Source organism: Artemia sp. Qi Xiang Cuo, chromosome 10 (genome assembly GCF_049724085.1).
Source record: "Artemia sp. Qi Xiang Cuo chromosome 10, ASM4972408v1, whole genome shotgun sequence".
In the NCBI taxonomy this organism is placed as follows: Eukaryota; Metazoa; Arthropoda; class Branchiopoda; order Anostraca; family Artemiidae; genus Artemia; species Artemia sp. Qi Xiang Cuo.
This window is the reverse complement of record NC_142803.1, coordinates 17,181,486-17,206,249: the sequence shown is the minus strand read 5'-3', so window position 1 is coordinate 17,206,249 and position 24,764 is coordinate 17,181,486. Positions and strand designations below refer to the sequence as shown.

Genomic DNA, 24,764 nt, shown 5'->3' with positions numbered 1-24,764 from the left:
TGACAGGTAGCGAAGGTCTCCTTCATATTGGTACCTGCAAGATCCATTTGGTACTCAACGCTTTTCGGAAGGGTTTGCGGGAAATCGGCGAGAATTGTTCCGATCGAATCATCAAAGGGCAGTACTTTTTTAGTGGCTGTCAGGCTAGACAAGAAGACTACGGGAAGATTCAAGAGAGAACTGGCGTTCCTAAGTCCCGCTTTTCGAAACACGTATTCACCAATTGGCTAACAATAGGACCTGCCGCTTCGAGGCTAAGGGAACAGATGCCAGCTCTGTCTGAGTACTTTGTTATCTAAATTCCGAAGAAAAACCCTAGTCTTATGAAATCAAACGCGTACAAAGAGATCATCCAGCTGATAAAACAACCGACCATGAAAGCAGAGTGTCAGTTCGTTGTTGGTATTTCGAACCTCTTCACACGTTTCACCGAAAAGTTTCAACGGGAAGAGCCCATAGTGCACGAACTCTATACGGAGCTGAATCCGCTGTTCTTGACATTTTCTGGACGGATCTTAAAACCCAAAGCGACCAAAGAGCTTAGGGATGAACTAACGCTTCAGCCATTCGAACACAAAAAGAACTTTGTGCCACTGCTACAGACAGTTGTGAGGGACAAGATTGTCGACTGTCTCGAGTCAGTAGACGAGCCTCTAAAGCGCTCGTTTATGCAGCGTGTTCAGAAGCATTATTATGCGGTTGCAAGATATGTCCTTAAGCAAATACTTGGCGGAGATTTTTGCAGTTGTTGAAAGCGTTAACTTTTCTACATCCCAATGAAGTTTTAAAGCCTGTTTTTGCTTAGAATTTGTTATACGAGGTGTGTTTTTTAATTAAGGTCTATTTGAATATAAGCACACGACGAAAGATTATTTCAAAAAAGTAAATTTATTTTCAAAAAGTGCATACCTTACTCTATTTTTCGACATTAATTAAAAAAAACTTTCCGAAAAATCAGTTTTTCAAAGTAAATGCAATTTTAAATTTAAGCTCAGCAGATACAAATACCTGTTAAAATTCAAAGTCAAAACGACCAGAAATTACTATTAAAGAACAAATGAAACCCAAAAAGAACAGAAATTAAATAAGCAATCATAGAAAAAGCATAAAACAAATGAATAAATAGATCCTAAAGCGAGTAATGCTGAGATTGAATATGAAAATCAAGCTTAAACGAAAAGAAAAAAATTCCTATAAATGAAACTTAAAACGAACAGAAATTAAATAAACAATCAATGCAAACAAACATACAATAGATATTAATGTAAATTAATAAATAAATCTTAAAGCGAGTGAAACTTAAATTGAATATGCAAATCAAGCTTGAAACGAACAAAAATCACTACAAACAAGAATTTGGGTATCACCTCCTTCTCTCACTGTAAAAGTCTAAAACCTACTGCGTCATTGGCGTCATCATTACTGCGTCATCTAAAACCTACTTTAGCCCCCTTTGAAGTTTATACGACTACCCCTTCTATATGAAGTGCCTCTGGGAAAAAAATAAATGGAGTTTGGGGGAGGCTAGATGCCCTCCAATCACTTTTGACTCTTAAAAGGTAAATTAGAACTTTCAACTTTAAATCAAAAGTGCCCTGTCGGAAGTCTTTACAAGCATACGTTGCATAACAACCATATATACCCCCAGGGCATAACTTACAACGCCTACCCCCGGGCCCTGGGGGTTGCGTCGACACAGGAATGTTACTTATCAGACCTTTGAACTATTTTTAATTGAATGGCTATTATAAAAATTTTATCGGATGGGCTTGGGGAAAAACGGGTGTGTGTGGGGGGGGGGGGGTTAGTTGCCCTCGGATATCTTTTGACTCTTAAAATTTGAACTAGAACTTTCAATTTCCAATCAAATAAGCCCTCTCTGAAGTTTATACGAACATCCCTTTTATAAGAACCATATACGCCCCCAGGACAATACTTACAACGCCTATCCCCAGGGCCCTGGGGGGGGGGGTTCGTTATCTAATTTTCGAACAATTTCAAAAAATCTGGCTATCTCAAAATTTGTAGCAGATGGGTTTGGGGAAAAAAGGCTGAGAGGGGGTGTTACTTACCGTTAAATCTTTTGACTTTTAGAAAGTGACCTAGAACTTTCAATTTTAAATCAACTGAGCCTTCTATGAGGTTTACACTAATATTTTTTTCATAAGAACCATACAGACTCTCAGGGCATACCTAAGAATGCTTTCCTCCGTGCCCGGGGGGGTTGTATCTACACCGGAGTTTTTCTTGTCCGACCTTTGAACTATTTTTAACAAAATATCCGTCTCAAAATTTTCATCAGATGGGTTTGGAAAAAGAAGGTGTGGAGGGGGGGCTAGCTGCCCCCGAATCTCTTTTGACTATTTATCGGGTTTTGGGAAAAACGGTGAGGGGAGGGGGCTAGTTGCCCTTAAATTTCTTGACTCTTAAAAATTGAACTAGAACTTTCAATTTCCAATCAAATGAGCCCTCTCTGTATTTTATACGAGTATCCCTTTCATATAAACCATATATGCCCCAGGGCATAGCTTATAACGCCTGCCCCCGGGCCCTGGGGGGTTGTGTCGACACCTGAGTTTTTGTTATCTGACTTTTGGGCAATTTTTAACTTAATTGCTATCTCAAAATTTTTATTGGATACATTTGGGGAAAAGGGGGCGTGGAGGGGGGCTAGTTGCCCTCTAATCACTTTTGCCTCTAAAAAACTGAACTAGAACTTTCACTTTCCAGTCAAATGAGCCCCCTCTGAAGTTTTTACGCGAGCATCCCTTCAATAAGAACCATATATTCCCCCAGGGCATAACTTACAACGCCTGTCAGAGGACCCTGGGGGGCTGTGTCGACCCCGGAGTTTTCGTTATATCGTCTTATAACGCTATCTCAAAATTCTTATCGGATGGGTTTGCGGAAAAAAGGGCGTGGAGGGGTGGGGGCTAGGTGCCATCCAATCTCTTTTGACTCTTAAAAAGTGAACTAGAACTTTCAATTTCCAATCAAATTAGCCCTCTTTGAATTTAATACGAGCATCCCTTCCATAAGACCCATATATGCCCCCAGGTCATAACTTACAACGCCTGCCCCCGGGCCCTGGGGGATCATGTCGACACCAAAATTTTTAACAAGATAGCTATCTCAAAATTTTTACCGGATGCATTTGGTAAAAAAGGGTTGGGGGGGAGCTGGTTACCCTCCGATATCACTTGATGCTTAAAAACTGAACTAGAACTTTCAATTTCCAATCAAATGAGCCCTCTCTGAAGTTTATATGAGCATTCCTTCCACAAGAACCATATATGCCCCCAGGGCATAACTTTTAACCCTTGCCCTGAGGGCTGGGGGGGGGGGGGTTGTTATCCCCAAAGACCTAATTTCCTGAACTTTCAATTACGTTGAACAAAATGGCTATCTCAAAATTTTGATTGGATGTGTTTGGGGAAAAGGTGGGCGTGAGAGGGGGGTTAGTTGCCCTCCAATCGAATGAGTCTTTTTTGAAGTTTCTACAACAACGCCTTCTATAAAAATTTTATATGCCCCCAGGGCATAACTTGCAACCCTTGCCCTGTAGAGGTTACTTTAAAATTAGTTGAGAGGTATGATAAGCGTTACAACAAACTTGACAACTATCATAGGCAGCGCAATAGCGTTGCCTAAGTAAAGAACGATGTTGGCACAATGTATTTTTTTCTCCATACCCGGGCACTTCGTATCGAAGGAGTTGTCGTAGAAACTTCGAAAAGGGCTCATTTGATTGGAAATTGGAGTGGCTAGTGCCCTTTTTAATACTCGAAAGTGATTGGAGGGCAACTAGCCCCCCCCCCCCCCAACGTCCATCATTCCCCCAAACACTTCCAATCAAAATTTTCAGATAGCCATTTTGTTCGGCGTAGTGGATTTTCAGATAGAAAATAAGTTTTTGAGGAGGACACTCCCCCACAACCCTCAGGGCAAGGGTTTTAAGTTATGCCCTAAGGGCATATAAGAAGGATGTTGGCACAATGTATTATTTATTATTTTTTTCCTTTAGAGCAGGGCACTTCCTATCAAAGAATTCGTCGTAGAAACTTCGAAAAGGGCTCATACGATTAGAAGTTGGAGTTGCTTCTGCCCTTTTTAATAGTCACAAATGACCAGAAGGCGAAGAAATCCCCTTCCAGGCCCACCCTTTCCCTAAACACATCCAATCACAATTTTGAGATAGATATCTTGTTCATCATAGCTTATTTCCAGATTGAAACTATGTTTTTGATTAGGATCAAAATTTTGAGATAACCATTTTGTTCCACGCAGTTTAAAGTTCAGGAAATTATGCATTTGAGCAGGACACTCCCCCACAGCATTCAGGGCTAAGTTTATAAGTTATGCCCTGGGGGCTTATAAATTTTTGTTGAAATCTTTTTCGTAGAAACTTCAAAAAGGGCTCATTCGATTGGAAATTCAAAGGTCTAGTGCCATTTTCAATAGTCGAAAGTGATTTGAGGACAACTAACCCTCTCACGCCCACCTTTTCCCCAAACACATCCAATCAAGATTTTAGATAGCTCTTTTGTTCAGAATAGTTGATTTCCAGGTAGTACTTATGTTTTTGAAGAGGGAACTCCCCCACAGCCTTCAGGGCAAGGGTTGTACGTTATGCCCTGGGGGCATATAATATTTTTATAGAAAGTGTCGACGTAGAAACTTCAATAAGGACTGGAAATTGACATGGCTAGTGCTCTTTTAATTAGTCGAAAGTGATTGGAAGGCAACTAAAACCCCTTGCACGCACACCAATTCCCCATACATATCCAATCAAAATTTTGAGATAGCCATTTTCTTCCACGCAGTTTAAAGTTCAGGAAATTATACCTTTGAGCAGGACACTCCCCCCACAATCTTCAGGGCAAGGGTTATAATTTATGCCCTGGGGGTATATAAGGTGTTTTTATTGAAATCTTCTTCGTAGAAACTTGAAAAAGTGCTCATTTAGCTGGAAATTTAAGGGCCTATTGCCGTCGTTCATATTCGAAACTTATGGGAGTATAACAAACCCCCCTCTTACGTACACAATCTCCCGTTATACATTGACTACAAATTTTTAGATAGCCATTTTGTTCTACGCAATTTCAAGTTCAGGAGATTTTACCTTTGAGCAGGATACTCTCCGGACAGTCTTCAGGGCGAGGGTTATAAGTTATGCTCTGGGAGCATATAAGTTTTTATTGAAATCGTTGTCTTAGAAAAATACAAATAATTGTGCATTGTCAGTTTAATATACATATACTGATATTTAGTAATCAAAATGTTAATATTATTTGATTTATTAAATTTATAAAAGTAAAAACATTTATATTTTTTCAGTAAAGTGCAAATTATGTTCTCGCCTTGGGAAGGCATAGGGGTTTTGAGCCCAACTCATGTTAATTTCTGCTTGTTTTGAGTTTGACTCGGTTATTTATTGTAATTTCTGTTCGTTTTGGGTTTCATTTATTTATCATTGCTGATTTGTGGTAGTTTCACGCTTCGTCGATTATTTGATCGTATTTTTGCTCATTTTTTTGTTTAATGGAGTTTTCTACTTTTCTTTGAAAAACTTATTTTGTGGAAAAAGGTTTTTTTAATTAATACTGTTTAATAGAGTAAAGTATTTACTTTTTGAAAACAAATTTACTTTTTTTGAATAATCATTCGTTGTGTACTTGTGATCAAACGGACCTTAATTAAATTAAATAAAAAAAACAAGTTTTTTAAACTGAAAGTAAGGAGCGACATTAAAACTTAAAACGAACAGAAATTATTCCGTATATGAAAGGGGCTGTCCCCTCCTCAACGCCTCGCTCTTTACGCTAAAGTTTTTTATTGTTTTAAAAAATAAAGTTGTGAGACAGAGTCAAACTTTAGCGTAAAGAGCGAGGCGTTGAGGAGGGGACAGCTCCTTTCATATACGGAATAATTTCTGTTCGTTTTAAGTTTTAATGTCGCTCCTTACTTTCAGTTTAAAAAACTTGTTTTTTTTATTTAATTTCTGATCGTTTTTTAGTTAATGCAGCTTTTATTTGAATAAAATTTTTAATTTTCTTTTGCTAAATTGATGTCTTTACAAATTAACTTACGTAACTTACTTCTATATTCGTATATTTTTCTTCTAGCAAAAAATACAAAGTTGCAGATTTTTGCAGATATGAGCTTGAAACCTCTGTAATAGGGTTTTCTGATGCGTTAAATCTAACTGTGTGATTTTCATTAAAATTCTTTCACTTGTAGGGGATGTGTCCCCCCTCTTTAAAAAATCGGACAAATTTTCTCCGGCTCGAAGCCTTTGATGAGTAATACTAAACTTAATAAAATTTATATATTTAGAATCAGCATTATAAACCCATTCTTTTGATACATTTATTGACAACAAAATTCCGTTTTTAAAAGTTTCGATTACTATTGAGCCGTATCGCTTGTTTTTTTGTTTTTTTTTTATTACGTATAAGTTATTACGTATATGAGGGGGTTCTCCCCTTAGTCAATACCACGCTCTTTACGTTAAGTTAAAAAAAATTTTTATTCACAAACCCCTGAATCACAAAGGCCGTTTAAATAGAATAGATAGCTCTTTTTAAAGCACTAAAAAAAAACTGCAGCTTAAAGAGTGTGTTTTTGACTTGGGGGAGAACCCCCTCATATACGTTATAATTTCTGTTCGTTTTAAGTTGTAATATTCCTTCTTACATTTCAGTTGAAATGTAATTATTTCGTATATGAAAGGGGCTGTCCCCTCCTCAAAGCCTCGCTCTTTAAGCTAAAGTTTTTTAATGATTTCAAAAATAAAGTTTTGAGACAGAGTCAAACTTTAGCGCAAAGAGCGCGGTGTTGAGTAGGGGACAGTCCCAAACCCCTGAATCAAAAAGGCCGTTTAATTAGAATAGATAGCTCTTTTGAAAGCACTAAAAACAACTGTAGCATAAAGAGCGAGGTATTGACTTGGGGAGAACCCCCTCACATACGTTATAATTTCTTTTCGGTTTAAGTTCTAATATTCCTTCTTAAATTTCAGTTGAAATGTAATTATTACGTATATGAAAGGGGCTGTCCCCTGCTCAAAGCCGCGCGCGGTTCGCGAAGGTTTTTTTTTGTTTTAAAAAATAAATTTTTGATTAAGAGTAAAAATTTAGTGTAAATAGCGATGCGGTGAGGAGGGGACAGCCCCTTTCATATACGGAATAATTCCTGTTTGTTTTAAGTTTTAATGTCGCTCCTTACTTTCAGTTTAAAAAACTTGTTTTTTTTATTTAATTTCTGATCGTTTTTTAGTTAATGCAGGTTTTATTTGCATAACAATTTTACTTTTCTTTTGATAAATGGATGTCTTTACAAATTAACTTACGTAACTAACTTCTATATTCGTATATTTTTCTTCTGGCAAAAAATACAAAGTTGCAGATTTTTGCAGATATGAGCTTGAAACCTATGTAATAGGGTTTTCTCATACGCTGAATCTGACGGTGTGATTTTCATTAAAATTCTTTCACTTGTAGGGGATGTTTCCTCCCTCTTTAAAAAATCGAGTGAATTTTCTCAGGCTCGTAGCCTTTGATGAGTAATACTAAACTTAATAAAATTTATATATTTAGAATCAGCATTATAAATACATTCTTTTGATATATTTATTGACATCAAAATTGCGTTTTTAAAAGTTTCGATTACTATTGAGCCGTATCGCTTGTTTTTTTATTGTTTTTTTTATTACGTATATGTTATTACGTATATGAGGGGGTTCTTCCCTTAGTCAATACCACGCTCTTTACGTTAAAAGTTAAAAAAATTTTGATTCACAAAGCCCTGAATCACAAAGGCCTTTTATTTAGAATAGATAGCTATTTTTAAAGAAATAAAAAAAACTGTAGCGTAAAGAGTGAGGTATTGACTTGGGGGAGAACCCCCTCACATACGTTATAATTTCTGTTCGTTTTAAGTTCTAATATTCCTTCTTACATTTCAGTTGAAAAAACTTGTTTTTTTTTATTTAATTTCTGCTCGTTTTTTAAATAATGCTTGGAAATCCGGCGCCCCCTTCATAGAAATGTCCCTTACCCCAAAGAAACATCCTCCACGGCAATATTCTCCAGAGTAATCCCCTCCTCTTGCCGCCCCCCCCCCCCTCCAGAAAAAATCCTTCCTGAAAATGGTTGTATACTTCCCAATAACCAATAAATAATGCTGGCAAGTCCGGCGCCCCCTTCATGGCAATTTCCCTTCCCCCATTAAAACTTCCTTCATGGAAAGATCCTCCAACATAACCTCCGACCCACCCTTCCCTCCCACTACCAGAAAAAAAACCTCCTGAAAACTTCTGTATACTTTCCAATAACCAATACTATATGTTAACATTGGGTAAAGTTCATAACTTTTAGCCCTCCTCTGGGAACTTTGGGGGATTAAGTCATCCTAAAAGACATATTTATCATATTTTCGACCATGCTGAACAAAATGGCTATCTCCAAATTTTGATCGGGTGACTTTGGGAAAAAAATAAGCGTGGGAGGGGGCCTAGTTGCCCTCCAATTTTTTTGGTCACTTAAAAAGGGCACTAGAAATTTTTATTTCCGTTCCAATGAGCCCTCCCACGATATTCTAGGACCACTGGGTCGAAACGATCACCCCGGGAAAAAAAAAAAAAGAAAAAAAACAAAAAAAACAAATAAACACGCATCCGTGATCTTTCTTCTGGCAAAAAATGCAAAATTCCACATTTTTATAGATATGAGGTTGATAACTCTACAGTTGGGTTCTCTGACATGTTGAATATGAAAGTGTGATTGTAATTAAGTTTTTTTATGTTTTAGGGAGTCTCCCCCTCTTTTTTTGAAATCAGCCAAATTTTCTCAGGCTCGTAACTTTTGATGAGTAGCTCTAAACTTGATGAAAGTTATATATTTGATATCAGGATTGAAATCTGATTCTTTTGATATATCTATTGGTATCAAAAACCCGTTTTCTAGAGTTTCGGTTACCATTGAGCCGGGTCACTCCTTACTTACAGTTCGTTACCACGAACTGTTTGAAAACACGCCTCGTATGTTACCAGGAAGTTACCCATCGCGACGCAAAAGGGCTTGCAAGTTGACGAGTTGAAGCTAGTCCAGTTTCAGGACTTCTACCAGAGCCAAGAAGCATTAACGACAAGTGGGACAACGCGATTCAGGGACGAAAACATCCAAACATGTCTGAAGTCGTAAAAAATGCTTTGATTATTACACGGGGGTCTGCCAGTATTGAGCTAGGCTTCTCCCTTTCTGGGCGAGTTCTCAGTGAAGAAAGAGCTTTGATGAATGAGTGAACTTAGAATGCAAAACTATTTTTGATAGATTGGTTGGGCAGATTTGGAGAACGTGCGCAAAATATTGCTATCGCCGAACACTTGATAAAACTAGCCAAATCCGCTAGAAAGGGCTATGATTTGTACATGCAGCGGAAGAAGCCTTGAAGAAAAAAAAACTGAGAAACAGGGGCAGGATTTGGAGGCAAGAGAACGGCTGAGAGAGCTACAGCTTGCTGAAAGCTGTTCGAAAAGACAGACAATAGAGATTTTTGAAAAATCTCTCTCTCTAAAAAAAAAGAAGCGTTTGGTTCCAAGGAACAAGCTGCAGACGAGTTGCTGAAAGAAGATCATAACCTGCAGAAAAAAGGCATTGAAAAGAAGGACATGGTCGAGATACAGCTAGCGCTGGCCATGATAGATGGGACTCTGTCGATGCGTAATGAACAAATAGGCAGCTGCTACTCTTGAAACCGCCCAGCAGCAGTTAGATTCAAAGAAACAGTTGCTGATCACATGTCTGTTCCAGCAGAAAGCAGTGCAAAAAAGGCAAACAAATAGGTTTTGTGGTCTAGTTACCGTACCTTTATCTCTTTTATCATATTTTTTAATATGATTTTTTGTATTCGAAAGTAAAACGTTCATAAAAAAAAAGGAAAAATAAAGGAAAAAGCTCCTCCAATGACGTGATGATTCTCAGGTGGTGTATTTCTTAATTATCATTTGGCCTGTGATCATAGATGTCTGCAAATTATCAATCCCATTTTTTCCTTAGTCAAGTGTTATTTAGTATTGTGTCACTGCTTTTTATTTCAAAAGCTTTCTGAAAGCTGAGTTCTGAGGTTCATTTTGCGTCCAGAATTGTCCCTAGAGAGGTCCCTTTTTCGACTAAAAAGAGTTCCCTAAGTCCCTATATTTTACCACTTGAACCTGTGGCAGGCCTAGGGTACTAATTAGGCTTTAAAAGATGATATTCAAAGTTTTTGTCAGTAACGATAGCCTACCAACGATTAAAGCGAATAAGTTTCAACTGACTACAAATTCAGTATATATGTTTTTAAATCCCTTCTCGTACCATCGTCATCTGGTCAGTCATACCTGTTTTCCGTGGTGTAAGGCAAGGTGCCCTTACATCCCTAATCGTGTTTAATAACTATATTCTGGACGAATAGTCCCAAGCGGTTTCCTCTTGTATATTAGAATGGAATAATCTATCTCTTATTGCTTATGCAGATGATGTCTTCAACCCAAGCCGAACGGTGCTGGCGTTTGAGATTTTTTTTTCCATTCTCAGTTGAAAATACTCAATCATAAATTTTAATTTTATCGCTGAAAAGTCAGACATCGTACTATTCAACTGGTGCCCATTTCTCGAAGGATATAAAGTTGATCTTGATGGAGTATCAGCTGCTCCTAAACTGGAAATGAAATATCTTGGCCTTGCAATCGAAGACTCTCTTACAGCAACTGGAAAGCTCTTTATCCGCCATTTCCAGCGCTGGACGCCCTGTGCCTACGGCAGCACAGCTTCTAATAAACTTCGTTTTAATCGCGGGCTACTAGCCAATTTATAAAACTCATATGCGCTTCCATACTTTTTGTACCTTAACGTTGTTGGAGTACCTTATCGGCACTGGAAATAAAACAATTCCTGCGAATTTATTACCGGTTTGCTAAATATCTCCTCGGCCTCCCACCTTGGGTAAGTAATTCTTGGACCCATAAAATTCACTGTATTATAGACCATAATGCTTCAGAATACAGAACAGATGCGGTGTTGACGAGAAGACAGACTAAGTGGCTCGCCTCACACAACTAGTTAGCATTATTAACAAGGATGGTGGATGCAGTGAAGATATAAAAACAAAAATAACAAAGTCGCTGGTTGTTTTCAGCAATCCATCTGGAGTCAAACAAAAAGCAGGACTTTCTCAGAAGGGGTTGAACGAAGGTTATTTGAAATAATTGCAAGGAAATTGATATTTTATGAGAGGTAGGAGAGAGTAAAGCTTTAAACGGGTAGGGCTGTGGTGTTCACGGTTGAGTTTGCACAGGCGGCGTGGGAATGTGATGAGTTGTTAGTAGTAGTTGTAGTTGTATTGCGGCAGCTAATATTGAACCCCTAGCCTCTTATCGCAAAGCAGAGGTCAATTTAGTGTGCCACCCCAGGCAAAAAAGGGAAATAAACCATTTCAAAAATCAAGACCATGTGAGAGCCAGGATAGAACCATAACCCCTTCGTTACGAAGCATAGTTTCATTTGCTGTACCACCGCTAGGTAACTTTTGAATGGTAACGTTAAACAAGATGAATCTTAAACTGATTTTTGGATGTTGAGCATGCTTAGCATATTGCTCGAAAGGACCAATAGTTGTACTTCAATGCTATAAAATGTTCATTTCAAACGTTTTGAAAGGCAATCGGTAAATTCAACAGGCTGTGTTTACTGCATTTTAAAATGTTTTCAAGAAACTTCGACTTAAGCTTTAGCATAGGGAGGGGGAGTCCTGTATTTAAACCCCTTTTATATGTATTTTCCTGTTGTTGCTTAAATATCTTTGTTTTATAGCACCCATCCCTAGCCATAGTCAAGGGTGCTGGGCTTTTGATGAAGTCTATTATAGAAGAAGGAGAAATTGGCATTGCACAGCATATGCAGGACTTGGCATTATCCGAGGCAGCGTTGCCACGTCACTTACACATCTCGCTCTTTACCCAAGTAGGCAGAACAACAGATAGAAGATTAATGACTGTTCGCCAGTTGTCACGGTATTTAGTTGGGCTTTGGACAACTAATCATGAATTTGCTCACGCTTTACTTAAGCAAATTCTGGTAAGTCTTTTTTTATGAACGCTTCGCTTAATTTAATGACACGGTGACACTTACCTTACTTTAGATCCGCCTGTGCCTCCAGAGGCACCCATGGCATCAAGAAGGAGCCGCCAATCTTCCCGCCGGTTTGCTGCTGCAAGTATGTCCTCCCACTGAGGTTGGATTGATGTGTGCAGGTTACGGAGATCTGTCTAGTACGTTCGATGCAGGGTGTTTCTGGGTCTGCTCCTGCGGCGTGGACCCGATGGCTGCCAATGAAGCGCTGCATTTGGTAGTCGGAGATTGTCCATACGTAGTACGTGGCCAAGGTATCTCCATCGGCGGACTTTTATGATATATTTTGATTAGCCTGTGAGTTAAACTATCTTTATTTAAATTCAAAACCATGTTTTATTGATCTATGCCGGACATTTTACCTTAAACATCGCTTAAATTTAGGTTTTCGGGTTGGAAAGAGTCTGCTTCACCATGGCTTCAAAACGTGGAAAACGAAGGAGTTGCTGATTTCCTGACCGAAAATACCACGCATAAACCTCAACTTCATCATCATGAATTAAGCTATAAAGAGAGTCGATGAATTTTATCTCATAGGAATCCACGTTTTCACTGAACGCTCTTGGAAAACCCATCTTGATCAGGTGAGAACCTCCTGCAGAAGAAAGCTGGGGATCATTTTTCGTGGCTTTTTACGGCCAGGCTTGATCATCCCTCTTTGCAAATCTTGCACCAGACCCGTCGCCGAATATTTATGCCTGCTGTTGCTGGTGCTTCATTGGCACCACTTCAGAAGATCCAGAATAAGGCTAATAGAGCAGGTTCAATCTTAAACTAACGATGACCGACTCCCTAGTTTGTTAAAGAAAGATTTGATGTAGAGCCAATGGTTCTGTTGTACAAGTACTTGAAGTTCCCCCCCCTTTGTACTTAGACTAGGGCTATATCTAGCCCTGTTACAGGGAATGGGGGAAGGGTGCAATTACAACAGCAATGATTATTAAACTTGAAAAAAACCTTAAATGGGAAATTGTATATTTTATATAAAAATTATAAAGATCCTCCAGAGCCATTACCGACGCATAGGGCGTAGTATCGACCTTTCAGTTGCTGTGTCTTTTTTAAAGGGACAAGTAGCAAGTCTGTTGCCCGGATCTACCCCTAGGCCCCGTATTGCCAAGCAGAGCATTAATCCTCTGTGCTAGATGAATATAATATTTATGTGATGATAACTTAGGAGTCCCTATGGAAGTCCCCCCCTTCTATAGGGCTTTCTCGTATTATGCCACCCAATGTCCAATAAGGAACACAGCTCGGTCAAATTGTTTTGAGGTTGACTCGCCAAGAACGGAGTACCTGTAGAACAGCTTCATTCAGCGTTGCACTTAGATTTGGAATGATCTACGTGGAGTTTTTTCCCCTAGAAGTTTCTTTGTCGACTCCTTCAAAAGAAGATCTGACGTTTACAATCTTGTAATGGAGTACTGCAAAAACCTACTAACATATGTGATACTAAAAAGTACCCAGCGTCGTTACTCTACGAATAAAAATAAAAAAAAAACACCATTCACTAGCTTATGGATGTTATAACTACCGCTGACATGCTAAGCGTCTTTTTTGGCTATGTTTCCGATTAGGATCTGTGTTGAGGTTTTTCTTTCTGTGCAGTTTCAGAATTTATAGATTTCTATATAATATACCTTCATTATAAAAAATACCTTCATTATTCATTATAAAAATAGTTCCAATTATAGGACGAAAATACGATCCGGAAATATCAGTTGTGCAAATATGACCCACTATTACTGTTAATGCGGGAGGATATCTTTCGGTGCAAAAAACATCTAAGCGTATAAGAGTTGCTGTTTAACTATTTTTAGCCAAAAAAATTGGCTAAAAATAGTACTGAAGGAACTTGAGAAGGCAGAGCTTTCTTTTCAAGCTGTATTTGTTTTCAGGAATCTGCAGATTGTTAAAGCTTGAATTTTTACGGACGAAAGCGTTGTCAAATTTAAGTTGTTTCCTTTGCTTATTTATTTTAACAGTTTAACCTGGCAACACTGACAAAAATGAGACACTGCCTTAGAAAGATAACTTTTAAAAAAAGAAAAGAAAAATCTGTACTTGTTAAATATCCCGACGACACTCAAGAAGTTTGATCTTCTTGATCTCTTTAAAACCGGTTTCTCTGTTTGTGTTCGGAGATAATTGGATTAGGCTAAGTGAGATTAACTACTGTGTAGGTATATTTTAACTAAATATTTAATATATAGAGTTGGTATTTTGGTTAGGTTAGGTATTTCATATGATGCGATCTCGGCGACCTGCTGTCCATAATTCTCTGTTGTAGTTTCATAATTTTGTTAACAAAGTATTATATTTTCATCATATTTTAGTATATTTCACTTTGATTAACCTAACTTCACTTCTTGAGTTTGGTCGGGATATTTAACAAGTACAGAAAAATCTTAGAAAATTATGATTTTCAAGTATGGTTAGACCTAAAATGGGCCGAGGGGCCAAATATGTTTCTAATTTTATGTTTTCGATACTCTAAGTATAATTCTTTAACTCCTATTCCAGCCTGCTGGGCTGCTTGACTTTCTTGAGTCTAATGAAGCAGTTCCTGAAGATCCAGACTTGATAAACACGAGGAATCTGGAAGAGCTTAAGAAGAATGCTGCAAGAGATCAGAGGAATCCTCACGTGGAAGCTATTGAAAAACAGCTTATACAAGCAGAGAAATTCGTTGAGAAGCAAGTTGAAGTGAGTGTTTAACTTATATTCAGATTGCTTGAATATTTGAGTAACTTTTTTTTGTTTCAGAATTTTTTGCAACGATAATTCATAAGGTAAAATGTCATGATTCTTGATGAATTGGCGGGTTTATAGCTGAACACAAATTTTAATACTTAATTAACTTAGTATAACCAAGCAAATTAAGAAATTATAAAATGGAATTTAATTATATTTATAAATTTAGTTTAGCTTAATGGATTAAATTAAATGAATTTAGTTTATTAAATTAATTCTATTTATGATTATCCTAATTTAATTAATTTCATTATACTGATGGATGGTGTCAATTAATTATAAAGTGTTTCTATTTTTTAAAAAATGAAAATTTCTTTTTCTTGTTTTTAAATCCGAAAAAAAAAAAAAACGGAACAAAATTTTATCTCACAAACTGACATCATCTCTTTTGTCCCACCAAATTAATGTCAAACAAATTTCATTCGAATGATTTTCTTTTGATGTATGTTCTTCTGTCGTAAATGTGATGTTTTATGTTAAAAAATAGAATAAAGAAATGAAGACCAAGAATGATTTTTTAAGGTCTACGAAAATACTTGAAATAATCCTTATGCTGGGGTGGCGTTGAGAGCGTTGTCAGCCTTCTTCACGTGGGGCGGTCAGCAGCAAAGGGCCCTGACAGCACCTAACAGCGAAATTCAAGCTTGGTCCAGAAATTTCCCGAGACTGTATTCTACCGCAACTTGGTTCATCCTCTTGGACGTTTCCAGTCGCTACTGATTGATTTGAAGTCATAAAGAATCCGTGCCGGAGTGTTGGCAGGATGTCGCAGAAGATATCTGAACAGGCAAAGTGTCTGCTGGTCAGCGTGTTTTGGAAAGAGCGACTGGGAAGTCATACCTCGCCGGTGGTTATTGCTGACAAAGTCTGTGCATCGGATTCCCTCAACGAAAATACTGAACGAAGCAAAACAAATATTTCGGGAGGACAACAGCTTCCCCCTTTCTTCAGCGCTATAAGAGAATTTTTTAAGGAAATACGTCCACATTTTCTGGAAAAAAATATGAACGAAACAAACCGAATAATAATAAAAAAAAACAATGCGGAAAGCAAACAGAAAAAAATTGGAAGAACTAAAAAACCCCAAAAACCGAACAAAGCGGAAAATCGAACAACAGATAAAAATCAAAATTATCTGAGTTAAAAATTTTAAAAGTCTAAAAACCTAGTTTTAAAAGCGAGCCTGTCACCAATACCTATGATTAATCATAGATAATCGTTGAGATCAACATATGGGGCAAGTAGTTTGCGGCAAACAGTAGTGGATCGATTCTCAGATGTGTTTGCCGCTTCTGTGTCCCACTTACTTTCTGAACTAATTCCCTGCATTCATTTGCAATTTTATGGGCACGTATGTAAAGCACGTGCCCATATATTTTATGGGCACGTATGCACGTATATAAAGGCAAGCAGACGTTAGTCAAGAAAATTGAGACCATTGGCCTTTACAGACCAAGACCTAACAGGCTTCAAAGTTTCATTGCTCGGGGATTTTTCTCAACTTGGAGAGTTACTTGCAAGGAAGAAATGTAAAGCATGTTCTCCAAATTGGCCCCACTTTTGATTGTTAACGCTTCATTCCAGGGTACGGACATCTCAATGGCTAGACAAAGATATGAATAATAATGCAACGTAATGAGGTATTTTTGCAATTATTAGTAAAGTTCTTTGAGATAATCCTTCGATGATAGAAATAGAATTGTCTTTTATTATCAAATACATTGGATATGAATAATTAATAAATATTATTTTATAATTGTATTAAATATTTTTAATAGTTAACATCTTATAATTGTAATAAATGTATTTAGTAATTAAAATGTATTTAAATAATTAACAACAAATGTTATTTTTCGAGTCAATGTTATTTTCAATAACATGTTTCAAAAATTTATTTTTCGAGTCTTAGTTTGAAGATGCCATAATTTTAGAAGTAAAAACATTGATTGGGTTAGGCTTTACTTTTCCTTGCAAAGTAATACATAATTAGCTTTACATACATAATTAGCTTATATACATGGCACATTTAAAAAGTAATACCATTGTTTGGTCGTTAGGTCTTTAAGGAGAAATAATGTATTTTAAGACGTCTTTAAGGAAGGTGTCATTTCTTTTTAACGAAGAAAAAATCTTCTTATGAAATTACATTTTAAAAAATTTGATGGTTTGACAGTTTTTAATCGATGGGAAAGAAATAAATCAATGTGCGTTATATATATATATATATATATATATATATATATATATATATATATATATATATATATATATATATATATATATATATATATATATATATATATATATATATATATATATATATATATATATATATATATATATATATGTATATATATGTATATATAGAGGTAATATACATATAAAAATAAAAAAAAAAAAAACTATAAAAAAAAAAAAAAACTGTAGTCCTAATCCAGCAATTGAGACAAATGTGCACTTGAACGAGGCTCTCACCTTACACATCCATCCAACTACCTAGGACCAAACAGTATACCCAAACCATCAACCAAATAGAAAAGTCCAAATCAATGCAAAGTTGTCATCAATAAATGTAAGTCGTTGTAAAATTACCAGCAAAAGCACCTTAAATCTAGATCTAAGTAAAATGAATAATTGAAATGCTTGGCGAACTACATTATTTTCATATAAGTTTTTTAGCTTTTCTCTTTTGAGGGTGGAGCTACCAATCGTGTAACTAGATTATCTGCATGATTATAATGGGGCATATAATTAATTATAATGAATATCAGCCAAACACACTCGTATTATTCTGTTATTTTTCTACCCTTCTGGGTATATTCAATTTGCACATTAATTAATTATAATGGGGCATATAATTAATTATAATGAATATTAGCCAAACACACTCGTATTATTCTGTTATTTTTCTACCCTTCTGGGTATATTCAATTGGCACATTAATTAATTATAATGGGGCATATAATTAATTATAATGAATATCAGCCAAACACACTCGTATTATTCTGTTATTTTTCTACCCTTCTGGGTATATTCAATTTGCACATTAATTAATTATAATGGGGCATATAATTAATTATAATGAATATTAGCCAAACACACTCGTATTATTCTGTTATTTTTCTACCCTTCTGGGTATATTCAATTGGCACATTATTACGTGTGTTATCCAATCTGCTTCTGGTAACGCAAAGCGGAATAAGCATTTTCCGTTGTTTATACATCCGGGGAAGTTGGGATTAGTCGAGTAAGCAACTCCTGTCAGGCTGAAACGCTCTACGTAGGTTGGGGCTTTTATATATTTTTTTTTTACAGATGGCTGTTGAATTTGCCATTCAGCATTGGCGAGAGCGAATGGGTATGGAGAAAAGGGAGACAAAAATCAAGGAAAGGCCAGTCATTCTTCGAAAAAGAAGAGAACGCCTAAAAACAGAGGAGAATTGGCACATGTTTTATTACCAATTTTCGAAAGATCATAAAAAGTCTAATCTCTTGTGGAATAATAAGGTTTTTCATTTTTCTCGCTTTCATCATTTTATTGGTGTACTGCTTATTTTCGTGAAAGTTTTGACCAGTGGTGGATCCAGGAAGAGGGGCCGGGAGGACCCTGGCCTTCCCCCAAGGTTTTTTCTGGTGCCCTCATTCCTTGTTTTTTTTTCTGTTTTTCATTCTTTTTTTAAAATAAATTTGTCAGTTTGGTCAATTATTGGCACCCTTGTCGCATTGCCCCCCCCCCCCTCAAGATTTTGCTTTAGATCCGCCCCTGGTTTTGGGTCAGTTTCTTGTTAACGGTAAGAGATGAAAATTTAAAGTTTTTTACGCACAGCACAGCAGAGCTGCGCACAATCCTCCGCCCTGGTCTGTTTACACTTTCACTATTTACTCTCTTCCAAGTTCCAGTTTTTTAATTCTTTCTTATAACTTCTTCAACCCATTTGGGAACGGCCTGCTTTTGGCTTCGTCCCGGATAGATAGCCAAAAAAAAATTTCGCCAATCCATCATACTTCATCTATAAAACGTGGCCTAGCCATCTTATCCTTGTTTTCAGTATATCCTTAGAAATACCGAAATATGTTTTTGTATGGATGTTTTTGTAAGCTTTATTTTGCTGTTTTGAAAAATTTGCCCCCTATCCCCTATACGAATGTGTGTGATAAAGGACTTATCTCATAGCCCTAAAGATAAAAATTAATATTCTTATTAGAAGAGCCGGAGTAAGTGATTTTGATGAAAGTTTGTATAGACTGTTAGATTTATTGAGTTAAAAAACAATGAAAAGTAACATGGATGGTTAAGCAGTTCAAACCGTAATTCATGGATTTTCGCCATGGCAACTGTTGAGGTGTGAGACTGTTGACCGTTTTCTTGGTGAAATAGGATTTTCTTTTTCTGCAAATATGGTCGTTTATCCGTAATTTCCGCCTTCAGCTTGTCAAGTAAAAATGCGTAGTACTGTCCCTTAATGGTTTTCCGTTTTTGAAGAAAACCGATTAGGATAACTGCATGATTGGCCCAAAAAGCAGTCGCCACCATTTCCCCAGCCGTAGAAACAGATTTTACTTTTTTGAAGCCGGTTCCCCCTTTGCAGTCCACTGTATTGACTGTATATATGTTTCAGGCGTATAATCGTGTATCCAAGCTTCATCTGCAGCAATTAATCGGTGCCAAACCTCGGATTTATTGTGCCTGCAGTGTTTAAACTGCGCCAACAGAGCATTGCAAATGTTCATTCGAAGACGTTTTCTGGTCTAACGTTAGTAAACGCGGCACCCAACGCGCTTGATTAAATATGTGACAAACACGTACTTTAGACATTTTCATTGCCTCTGCTATCTCTCTTTAATTTGCCGGTCGTTTAACACCATTTGGTGAACTTTAGCGATGTTTTCGTCAGTAGTTACAGCTGTTGGACGCCCCGAACGTTCACCATCTCCCAAGCTCTAACAGCCACGTTTAAATTCAGCTGCCCAAAATTTTGCTATTTTAAATGACGGTGAAGAGTCCCCGTACAAAGAGTCTAACTCATCTTTGATTTGCGTAGACGTATTTCCTTTCAAAAACAAATATTTTATGACAGCTCGATACTCGATTTTTTCCATTTTCACACAAAAACATGAGCTCACTCCAACGACTGTCAAATAAAAATGGCTCGTCGAAAATGGTTGAAACTTTGATGTGTTTCTGCTTTAAGATGCACAACTACATTCCCTGACTTTTGTTGACGAGTTCTGTCATATTCACGTTGAGGTCGGAAATTTTTCAGACCACCCTGGTATATACATATATATATATATATATATATATATATATATATATATATATATATATATATATATATATATATATATTTATATACTACTATTAATACTGCTACTAACAACTCACCGCAACACCAACCCGCCTGAGGCCAACACAGCTATGCACGCTCCTCCTCCATCCGCATCTATTCAAAGCCTCCCTTTTTACACCCTCCCACGAAGTTCTCATTTCCCTTAAATCTTTCTTTATGACGTCCTCCACCCTAGACGAAGACGACCTGCTTTCTGTTTAGCCTTAGACGGTTGGTCAAAAAGAACAATCTTTGGCAATCTGTAATCCTTCACCCACAAAGCTTGTCATAGCCATCTCAACCTTTCTTTCATTACAGCCCTAGAGAGTGGTTTTGAACCACATTTTACGTACAGGCTATTGTTTGAAATACGGTCAGTCATCCGGGTACACAGAACAATCCTTAAGCAATTTCTCTGGAATACATCTAGCAAATCTTCGTTCGCTTTTCGAAGCGCCCTTGCTTCAGAGCCATATTTGACCACTGTCATCACTGTAGCTTCTAATATTCTAATCTCGGTTTGCAGACTTATCTTCCTACTCTTCCAAACTTTTTTCAATTGTGAAAAAACACCCTGAGCCTTGTCTATTCTACTTTTAACATTTTCCCTGTTCCCATTATCTTTACTAATAATACTACCAAGGTCAGTGAAGCTGCCCACTTGATCAATCTTTTCATCGCCCAACGTCGCCTTTTCATTTTCACTTGTTCCTAGCCTTAGTGACTTAGTCTTCTTAACATTGATTTTCAAACCTATTCTAGCACCCTGAACTCGCAAAACCTCTAAAAGTTCATTCATTTTGCTCACACTTTCTTCTAGGATGCTTAAATCATCAGCATAATCTAAGTCCAGGGGACTTTTTCCTTCCCATTTGATTCCGTGGTCTCCCATTGACTTTTCTGTGCTCCTTAATACAATATCCATCAAAATAATCCATATAAGGGGAGATAGAATACTGCCCTGTTTAACTCCTGATTTAATACAAAACCAGCTGCTAACCTCATTTCTTAACTTAACTGCAGCCGTGTTATTCTCGTACATAACACTAATCACTTTAATGTATTTGTCTGGTATACCATACAAGGATAAAACCTTTGCTATAGCTCTTCTACCAACAGAATCGAACGCTTGCTCATAATCTATAAAACTAAAGACCAAAGGTGTTTGACAACTCAGGCACTTCTCAATTATCAACCTAAGAGTGAAAATTTGGTGGACGCGTCCTCTACCTTTTCTAAAACCGCACTGTTCTTCTCTTAAAACTCTGTCTACCGCATCTCTCAGTCTAAAAAGTATCATATTACTAAGCAATTTACTACCTACAGAGACCAGACTAATGCCTCGATAATTACTACACTCATTTTTATCACATTTCTTATAAAGTGGCTTAACTAAGGTTTTCCTAAAATCATTTGGTACTTCCCCTTTTTCAAAAATCATATTCATAATCTTCAGTAACTTGTTTCTAGCCTCAGAGCCACCATATTTAAGAAACTCATTTACCACCCTATCAGCATCTGGAGCCTTATTATTCTTTAATCCTTTTAGTACTGTCGTTAATTTTTCCTTGCAAAACAAATCTTCCCTCACATCCAAGGTATCACAAACTTTTTCCTTTTCCCCTATATCTTTACCTGCAACTCTATCTCGGTTTAGCAAATTTTCAAAATGTTCTGCCCATTAATCCTTTAATCCTGCACTTTAATCCTTATCGCTAATTGTGGTCCCATTCCTATCTTTAATTGGGCCAAGTCCGGATTGACAACTCCCTCTCAATTTATTGACACGCCAGTAAAAAATTTTACAATTATGCCGTTTGGTCACTTAAAAAGGGCACTAGAACTTTTAATTTTGCGTTTGAATGAGCCCTTTCCCGATATTCTAGGACCACTGGGTTGATACGATTACCCCTAGGGAAAACAACAAAAAACAAATAAACTCGCATCCGTGATCTTTCTACTGGCAAAAAATACAAAATTTCACAGTTTTGCAGATAGAAGCTTGAAACCTCTACAGTAGGGTTCTCTGATACGCTGAATCTGATAGTTTGATTTCCATTAAGATTCTATGACTTTTAGAGGATATTTCCCCCTTTTTTCGAAAATAAGGCAAATTTTCTTAGGCTCGTAACCTTTAATGAAACGTATGTATTTGAATCGGTTAAAATTCTGACTCCATCTAGGGTTTAGCTTTGCGTGGTATTTTTGTAGTGTAATAATAAGAGGAGACTAGTGTAATAGTAATAGTAAATAGTAGTAGGAGACTAGTGTGTAGTGTAATAGTAAGAGGAACTACTTAGAAATTAGTGCAATCCAAAACATTTTTGTTCTTTTTACTGACTTAAAGTTCGCACAGAAGCTTTAAACGAATCAAGTTATAAATAGGCGGGTTATTTGTTTCAAATAATGATTTCAAGTAATGATGATTGATCTGATTGGTTTAAACCAATCAGGTTTTAAATAGGTGGGGCTATTTGTCCCACAAAAATAATAATACGTCATATTTGTGAACAATGAAACTAAAGCATATTCTTTACCATGAGAAATATTGGAAAATATGCTGTTTAATCTTGGTTTATAGGAAAATAGGCTGTTTAAGAAAAACTTGGTTTAAATGTAAATTGGACCAAGACCAAAATATAGTCTGTGGACTAGACATCGTGCAGCCCCCTGAAAACTATAGAAGTATATGGCCAAGATGTTGAGATAGTCAAGCAGTTCACCTACCTTGATTCAGTTGTCTGCTCAAATGGAAATCTAGATGCAGGGATATCAGCAAGGGTGGCAAAGGCGAACGCCGTTTTTGGCTGCTTTCTGAGAACAATATTCCACAAACCCCAGATCAGCTGTCTCATGAAAGGTCGTATCTACTCTGCCTCTGTAGCAAGCGTTGTGTTGTATTTGTTAAAGACCCTTTGACTCAGTCGCAGATGATGAAGGTGGATGCTGTCCTGACAAAACAACTCCACAAAATCGATCACGTTAGGTGGCTCAACAGGGTACGAAACATGGACATCCTCCAGTCCTTTAAATTATCACCCCTGTCCGAACAGCTTGAGTCCCGCTTGCTGCGTTGGTACGGTCATTTACTTCGCCTACCCACTGAGACACATGCCCGACTTATTTTCGACTTCGATCCAACAGTAAACGGCTTGAAACATCCCAGCGGTCGACCACATATGAGATGGGTGAATATCATCCGCGATCGACTCACAGCGCCGAGCATTGACCCCAGCGAAGCTCCTACACTCGCCCAAAACAGGTCAATCTGCAGACGACTAACGGTGCTGGTGTCTGGTTCCCTCTACGCTGCCGAGCAAGAGCTTTAAGTCAAACACAATCCAGCTGTTCGCTCTCACCTCGCCCAAAACAGGTCAATCTGCAGACGACTAACGGTGCTGGTGTCTGGTTCCCTCTACGCTGCCGAGCAAGAGCTTTAAGTCAAACACAATCCAGCTGTTCGCTCTCACCTGGTACAAGGAATCTGATTGCTATTAAATATTAATAACTTTCTGTCGAACCTGGAACACGTTGTTAGTAATTCAACTCATTTTTACCTTATGAGGTAATGTATGTTTTGAGATTCCTTATTTTGAGATAGGATAAGATTACAGGGGGTATTAAAAAAATACGGAGATTTTTTTATTTAATTCTTTATAACAACTTTTCAACAAAACCTCCATCAAGATCCATGTACTTATACAGACAGGCATCCATCCTTTTAGACTGTTTTTTGAAAAAAAAGGACACTCCTTTATAAGACATGTCTTTGGTGTGTCTTTATGCTGTTAAAATAGACACTTCAGTTGTTCTTTGAGTTTAGGGAATAAAAACGTCAGATCCGGGCTATGAGAATCATTGCGCTGAAATTTCCCCTGAGATTCTCTCAAACCTTATTTGCAATATGTGAAGAATGAGGATTCCACGACGGAAGAGGATTCCACGACGCAGCTTTCCTGAACTTTTTTTGCTAATTCTGCTCTCAATTTCTTCCAAAGTTGTACATAACAGGCTCCTGGCAGAGTTTTCAACCTCCTAAAAAGTGTACAATACACCTCTTCATAGTTCAAGAAAATAGTTGTCTTTAGCCAAAACCCGTGCATTTTGAATGCCTCTTGTACATGACATGCCTTAACTCCATCCTAGTATCTCCATATTAGTATGTCTTGTTGCACCTTAGTCTTCAACTTAGTATCTCAGTTGTATAATGATAATGATGTAAAACTTTTGTTTTTATATAAGTTAAATAAATTTTTTAACATTTCTGAAGGTTTTCTAAATCTAATGCAAATTATCTTAATTCTCATGTGCAAGACCTCATACTCAATAGTAAATACCCAATACCCAACAGCAAAGAGATCATACACATCTTAATACTGCCACCATAAAAAGTGCACCAGAGGTTGTATCCAGGCTATGAAAGATAGTCGGTGACACAATGAGGTGCATCGCCATTGCGGTACAAAATTAAATCAAACTACATAAACAGACCATTAAACAAATTACAAAA

At 37.2% G+C, this 24,764-nt stretch overlaps 1 protein-coding gene across 1 annotated transcript in view; it reads left to right on the top strand.

The window, feature by feature from the left end:
• Rme-8 (receptor mediated endocytosis 8) overlaps window positions 1–24,764 on the top strand; it is a 251,427-nt gene that overhangs the window by 118,814 nt on the left and 107,849 nt on the right. Inside the window, exons 11-13 of the mRNA XM_089095924.1 lie at window positions 11,853–12,116; window positions 14,694–14,876; window positions 18,240–18,431. Coding sequence (XP_088952050.1) covers window positions 11,853–12,116; window positions 14,694–14,876; window positions 18,240–18,431 — 639 coding nt within the window. The remainder of the gene's footprint in view (window positions 1–11,852; window positions 12,117–14,693; window positions 14,877–18,239; window positions 18,432–24,764) is intronic.